The 7,335-nt window shown below is 55.1% G+C and overlaps 1 protein-coding gene across 2 annotated transcripts in view; it reads left to right on the forward strand.

Moving 5' to 3' along the window:
* Window positions 1-5,953, forward strand: part of CADM3 (cell adhesion molecule 3) — a 29,468-nt gene extending 23,515 nt beyond the window's left edge. For both annotated transcript variants that reach the window (XM_004589060.2, XM_004589061.3), the window contains 4 exons: window positions 647-737; window positions 1,138-1,307; window positions 3,690-3,815; window positions 4,637-5,953. In XM_004589060.2, coding sequence (XP_004589117.1) covers window positions 647-737; window positions 1,138-1,307; window positions 3,690-3,815; window positions 4,637-4,755 — 506 coding nt within the window. In that variant the 3' untranslated portion in view covers window positions 4,756-5,953. The remainder of the gene's footprint in view (window positions 1-646; window positions 738-1,137; window positions 1,308-3,689; window positions 3,816-4,636) is intronic.
* Window positions 5,954-7,335: the final 1,382 nt, after the last annotated feature.

Below are 7,335 nucleotides of genomic sequence, written 5' to 3' on the forward strand. Positions count from 1 at the left end.
CCTCTTTCTCTGTTGTCCTACCCCAGCATCTGGTTGCATTGTTCTAAGCCGCCATCTGGACCTGCCCTCTCAAGCAGCCCTTTGACGTTGATGGCAGATGCTACTGTTCCTTCTCAGAGCCCATCTGTATCGCATCAGAGCCTTTCTGCAGCCAAACTACAACACCCCGCCTATCTTTTGCCATTTGGCCACTCAAAACGAGGTCTCCTGTTCAGGCATTGCTTCTGGCACAGAGTCTCCTTCCAGGACAGAAAGAACTGAGACACGGTGGGCTCAGCAGGTGGCAAGTTCTGGTTTATTGGTTGGGCCAGACATATATAGTGGCTCTCATCAGTGTACTAGAAAGTTTCCTAGATGCCGATGAACCACTTTCACCCTTCTCAGTTCTGCTATGGTATCCTTTAAGGTCCTTCCAGGGACAGAACTTCCAGGGGCCGATCACCACAAGGTTGCATTACAGGAAATGGCTCCCACATTGACTAGCCATTGCAGTCTTGGCTCACGAGGTATAGGGAGAAGAAGGACTGTGCCCATAACTTCTGAGTGCCCTGAAACACTTAAGGGAAGTAACTAGTGATTGTAAGATTTTGGATGTCTAAGCAGTGTACAAAGTTTCTCCTTTACCCCCTTTCTTTTTCTTCCACAGACACACCTACTGCGATGATTAGGCCGGACCCCCCACATCCCCGGGAAGGCCAGAAACTGTTGCTTCACTGTGAGGGACGTGGCAATCCGGTGTAAGCAGGCCTCTTTTACACCCCTGTTGTACATCCTCCCTACTCTCACATTGTTATCTGTACTTGACCTTTCCCTCCTGTCTCCGAGCTGAGCCTCCCTGGACTCTTGTCCGTCCCCACGGTTTCTTCTGCAAATCCTAGCTCAGCACCTAAGGTTCCCAGAAGCCACATCACAGTAAGATTCCAGTTAGGGAACCTCCACCTTCCCCTTCACCTCTGAGTAATCTTAGCCCCCTGTAAGTTTCTGCAGCCTCGGTAAAACTTGACTTCCCCCTGTCATTTCTGGATCCTCAGCGAGAAATGAAAAATCCTTGACTTCTGTGCTCCCGGTTGTCCATCTGTTTCCTGCATCTTGCCAGCCTTGGTCCTCCTGAAGCCCTCTGGTTTATCTTCTCCACAGCCCCCAGCAGTACCTCTGGGAGAAGGAGGGCAGTGTGCCACCCCTCAAGATGACCCAGGACAGTGCTCTCATCTTCCCCTTCCTCAACAAGAGCGACAGTGGTACCTACGGCTGCACAGCCACCAGCAACATGGGCAGCTACAAGGCCTACTTCACTCTCAATGTGAATGGTGAGTCCTCCGCAGGGCTCCTCCAGGCTTTCCTCTCTCTGTCCATCTTGCACTCTCTGCTTTCCACTTCCTGATAACATCTCCGAGCTGGGAAAACAGCTCCACCTCTAACCCTGCCCTCCTCCAGTGGCATGACCTGAGGGTACAGGCCCTAGAAAGTGGACTTGTGAAAAATCAATAGTAACACACATTCTCCTTCTCCTTTGGTAAGGAGGGATGGCCGCGGGCGGGGCGCCATCCTCCTCCATCCCTTGCGCTTGACTGACAGCAAGAGTGGTGCGTTGTGGGTAGAGACCCCGGAGTACGGATGGCCATGGGTGTCACTGCCCAGCAGGGGGGCTGTTCTCTTTGCTCTGCCCTGGACGAGCTCTGGGATGCAGCCTGCCTCTGCCATTCCCTTTCCTGGAGACCTCTGACACACTCTGCCAACTCCATGCAGACAGCCAAGCAAGATAAGCTTGTTTTCTGTAGAGCAACAGCCAGAATCTTTTCTCAAAGGCCACATCTTCCAGAGGGACCAGGGCAAGATCCTTCTCGGGAGAAGCTGTGGCCATAAAACCTGGCTTTAGGAGCAGTGACAGCCCAGCACAGAGGCCCTTTTATAGGAAATTGGCAGTGGACTTTTTAAAGATACCAGTGGCAGCGAGGTGCTGCCAGAAAGTCTTCCTAACCTTTTTGTAGAATATAGAAAATGTGTTGTCGGTGGGAGGGTATTCATGATTCCTTTCCTTGAAATGAGCATTAAAGCAATGGCAGGGCAGGGGTGGGAGGAAAACAGCCATGCCTCCAAGGGATCAGAGCCCCGAGTTCTTGGGAGCAGAATGTCTGGAAGGGTGCTTCCGACTCCAAGGCCCAACCTCAGCACGTGGGAGCAGCCCCAGCACAATAAACAAGGCTATTGTGAGATGCCAGGGGTACAGACAATGCACTGAGGCCGGCCTCTGCCCCCAGATCTCCCAAGACCGGCTCTGATGATGATCAGCAGTGGGAGGAAGTTCTTGTGCCCTTGTGATGGGTGTCTGCTGATCTCTCCCTTCTGCCCTGCATGAAACCCACAGCCCAGGGCTGCCAGTCTGACGGATTCTGTTCCCAGTGCTGACGCCTGGTGGTGGAAAGAGTCACTGCAGCTTCCTCCGGGATTCTCCTAAGTGGGTGTGCAGTCTTGAACTGAAGACACCAGAGTTCACTGGGGCCACGGACATCTGTGCTTTTGTAAAGAATTTCCATCATCGTAGTATCTGCAATAATAATCCCGGCTTGATTTTCAGCATACCCCAAGGGTAGATCAAGCTCCAAGTTGTACCATCATGTTCAACTCACCATAGTGTGAAGTCTCTGGGCCTGTCTCCTCCTTCCCTCCCTCCCTCCCAAGCAAAGCATAAAAAAATCAAAGCGCAAATGTTTTGTTTTCAAATAAGGCATAAACAGGCAAGGAACTAAAAAGCTGGTACAGCCAAGCCTAAGGAGACATAAGGTAGCATAGAAAAAAAAATGTATCAGGAGTCAATGAGGCATCAAGACTCAAGCTGAGTCTATAGAAAAACAGCCATGCTCCCATGGGTGGGAGACAGAGCTGTGGCTGATGGGGTTTTGGAAGTATCAGAACCGTGTGCTGGGTTTGCACACATCCCCTTGGACCTTGGGGAACTTGACCATAGCTGGAACTGTCCTTGCCATATCTGCGGTGTGGGTGTGGGCTGAGTCCCATCCCCACTGCCATGAAGGACAGTGTCCATGTCCCCAGTGGCAAAGACGTCAGTTGTCACAGCAGAAAGCAAGTCAGTCATGGTCCGCACCCCTCTGGATGGCTGCGAAGTGAAGATGGACATCTCAGGCCTCCTCCGGTGAGAAAGGCTGAGAGCTGGGGTCTCACCGGCAAGAAGGCAGACTGCAGTACGGGTCCTGGTCAGTCGTGTTCCGTAAGGTGCTGTCAGTGCGCTTCAGCAGCTTTTCCTAGTCGCTGCTCCATCTGATCTCAGCACAGTGGCCTTGAGTCTCAAGGGCTCAGCTCAGAACATGAAGAAGATGGGCAGCGAGGAAAGCCTGAGGATAGGGAAGGAACGTGAAGAGAGAACATTGAAAGGGGGAAGAGAGAGAGAGAGAGAGGAGAGGGAACTCAACATGGATGGCTGGGTGGCAGCACATGTGTCTGTTTATACACAGTGGCACTGAGTTGTTCAGATCACTGCTACATTCCAGGTGGAGTGCAAGAAGCCAAGACATGGATACATAAAATCTAGCATGTCTGCTCTGCTGAGTGGTGCTGTTCCATTCCCACAGCCTCAGGGCCTACTGTATGTGAGGAGCCAGGGCCAAGTAAGAGCAGTGTGAGGAGAGGGGATGCCTCCCCACATCTGACCGTGTACCCCCCCGTCTCTGCAGACCCCAGCCCAGTGCCCTCGTCCTCCAGCACCTACCACGCCATCATCGGCGGGGTTGTGGCATTCGTCGTCTTCCTGCTGCTCATCCTGCTCATCTTCCTGGGCCACTACCTGATCCGGCACAAAGGTCAGTCCATGGAGGGCCGCGGCCAGACAGCAGGGGAGGAGGTGAGAGGAGAGAGGTCAGTTCAGGACGGGCAGGAAGAAGGAGGCTGCTGGAAGGTCCTTCAGAGTGCCTCTCAGCTCCTTGGAGTATCTGAGCAAGAAAAAAAAATGCCATCAATCCCACTGATGCCAACCCTGTGATAACGACACCACCAACCCCGCAGCAAAGCCTATCCCTTGGTGACGGTGCAGATGCCAAGCAGCCTGCAGGCTCTGTTTGTCCCCTGCTGCCCTGGCACCCTCTCTCTATGCTTTGCTTCTGTCTGCCTGTTAGCCTACCCCTTCTGGTCTTTGCCGATGGGCCGCATACCATCACTTCTTGTCTTTCCTCTTTTAAACCTTCCCTTCTCTGCTTTTGTTGTCTCTCATTCCTTGTTCTCAGCCTCCTGTTCTGTCTAGCCAAAAGCCTAAGACCCTGAGTTGGTTGATTGCAGCCAGTTCTCCATGGCATCGCTCCTGCGGTTTCTCCATCTCTCTCTCTCTCTCTCTCTCTCTCTCTCACTCACACACACACACACACAGACACGTCTCTTTTTACTGATTTGTTGTTGCCTGTATTACAAATGAGATTCTAAGTAAGGGCAAGAGTCATTATTCATGGAGGGGTGTGGTCAAGGGAGGGAGGTTGGCAACAAAATGCAAATTAAGTCAGGTGGGAAGGCTCCATGCCTAAGAGAAACTGCAGGAGCAACTGAGAGCCAGTGGGTGGGCAGGGGAGTGGGTAGGGTGCACTGGGGCAGCTTGGGTGCTGCTCCTCAAAGAGGAGCCTCTCTCTCCACACAGGGACCTACCTAACACACGAGGCCAAGGGCTCCGACGACGCTCCGGACGCGGACACGGCCATCATCAATGCAGAAGGCGGGCAGTCAGGCGGGGATGACAAGAAGGAATATTTCATCTAGGGGCGCCTGCCCACCACCTGCGACCCCCACAAGGGCCCCATGCAGACGGCTGGGCCATCACCAACCCGGACTTGTACAGAGCGACCCCAGGGCCGCCCCTCCCGCTTGCTCCCCAGCCCACCCACCCCCTTGTACAGAATGTCTGCTTTGGGTGCGGTTTTGTACTCGGTTTGGAATGGGGAGGGAGGAGGGCGGGGGGGAGGGGAGGGTTGCCCTCAGCCCTTTCCGTGGCTTCTCTGCGTTTGGGTTATTATTATTTTTGTAACAATCCCAAATCAAATCCGTCTCCAGGCTGGAGAAGTGGGGGTCCTGGGCTAAGGAAAGCAAAAAAAAAAAAAAAAAAAAAAAAATCTCAAGTGTTAGGAGGAGGAGGAGGAGGAGGAAGATGCAGGGCTCAGGAGAGGGCGTGAAGGGCAGGGTGTACTTGGAGGGTCAGCGCTCCCCAGTCCTCCTTCTATCCCCTACAAGAGCAGCTGCCAAGACTTCCCCAGGGGTGAGGGCAGGAAGCAGAGGGTTATAAGCAGGGGCTGGCTGTGGCTTTTCTTCTGCCCAGCCACACGCCGGCGAGCCGTGAACCCGGGAAGATCAGTGCCACTTTGACACCCCTGGGGAGGCCTGAGGTTTTGCAGCCTTCAGTACATGCTGCTCCCATGGGAAGGGGTGGGGAGATCCCCAGGAAAGAAGATAGAAATGGAAGAGGAAAGATGCCGCAGAGGGTCCTGTCCACCTGCTGCCGCCCCTGTACCCCAGTGAACAAAGCCAGGGTCTTTCCACAGGAACTGTCCCAGGGGAGGGGGGCAGGACACGGACGTCTGTCCTTGCTCCAGCAGCTGTGGGAGAGGCACTGTACTGGGGCCTGAACTGTGTCTGCTTCCCCCTCCCACCCCCTGAGGGGCCCCTCACTGCGACCCAGGCCCCTGGACCGTTGCACGGCAACCACTCTTCAAGCATTGCTCAGCAACTGCTCCTCCCATCCTGTGCCGCCCGGTTCCATGTCCATCTCCACGCCAGCCCTTAGTCTGCCCTCCCTCAGCAGCCAGGCAGACCTACCAACAAAAATACTAAAAGGAGCTTCACTGCACTGAGGTGTTTCCTACCCAAACGAAGGGAGTAACGTGAACTGTGCGTGTACGTGTGTGTGTGTGTGACTATGTGTGTGCACGTGTGTCAATGTGAGAGGCAGAGAGAGGTGCTGAGAGGGTTGGCAAGGGTCAGGGCCCGGGCAGGTGGATGGATTGTGGGAAGTGACACGGAGGGCTTTGAGAGTGGAGGACACTAGTCAGGACTCGTACCACTGAGGCCACCCCAGGCCACCCCAGCACCCATCTGTCCCGGACAGAGGAGCCCCAGGATGTGTCTGCCTCCCCCTGTCCTCCCTGTCTCTCCCCGGAAACAGTCCCAAGGCGTCAGTGCCGCAGGCTTTGCTATGCACCCTCGGGCTTCTCCCTGGCACTGAACCTGGACTTCCCGCCATCTGTACCGGGCCAGCAGAGGGCCTGAGTCCCTGCCCCCAGCTTTGGGTTTTCTGTCTTCCCTCTGTCCAGGGAGGGGAGGCAGGAAGCTCCAGCTGGTTGCTATGGAGATGAGGTTGCTCACTCACCTGGTACTGACCAGTCTGCCCAGTCCCAGATCCTTGGATGCTCTCGGCGTCCCTCCCTCTCCTTCCCTCGGTATGTCCGCCCCCGCTCTGACAACAGGTGTGCAAAACGGGGCAGCTGCAGTCCCGTGGGCCTGCCCACCCCCTTCAGTTCAGGTAATCCCGTCATGAATCTTCCAGCCACTGGTTAGGGCCCTGGGCACCACAGGCAGCCTCACCTGAACCAGGGTCCCCTCCTCTTACAACAGCAGCGAAGGGAGACTTGGCCCCCAGGCCTGTCAGGCTCCTTGTCTCCCAGCACCCGCTTTTGGGAAAACAACTTTTCCTCTTGGAGCTGAACCACTCTGTCCATACTACACAGAAGCCATATTTGTACGGGGGGGGCGGGAGGGGCCGTTGTGCTGTGTGTGTCTGTCTGTGATGGGCGGGTGGGGGAAGGGAGCAGGGAGGGGATCGTGTATCTTTATAATCTTTCTAAATCTCCTGTGCTAATCTCAGAGGGGCCACCCTCAATATATCTGGATTATCCGTGTCGCTGAGCTGCCTTCTTTCTGCTGCTCTTACGGCCGGCTGGGATGCATGCGTGACAAGGCATGCTCCTGGGATTCCTCATGTCTGGCCCCTGGTACCTTCGGGGCACCCACAGACGGACACACTGGAGGAAAGGGGGGACCCCCCCACGCATTGCTGGGTCCTTGCCTTCCAGACTGTGTGGGGTGGGACACCACTGCTGCTGCCCCACCAGGAGGATGTGGAGACGGCATGAGACAGCGTCCTCACCATCCGAGAGAGCTTTGGCAGACCCTTCCAAGCCCACATGTAGCCCGTTCTTGAATTTGAGCCGCAGTCCGAGGGGTGTCCGCCCACCCCTGCATCCCCGTGTGAGTGAGGGACAAGATTCTCAGCAGAAATGGGGCTAAAGCATCCCCCACTTTCTGGAATGAGTGGTGAACACTTTGCATCATTCTGACCGGGACCCTCCC

This window comes from Ochotona princeps, chromosome 2, assembly GCF_030435755.1.
Source record: "Ochotona princeps isolate mOchPri1 chromosome 2, mOchPri1.hap1, whole genome shotgun sequence".
NCBI lineage: Eukaryota > Metazoa > Chordata > Mammalia > Lagomorpha > Ochotonidae > Ochotona > Ochotona princeps.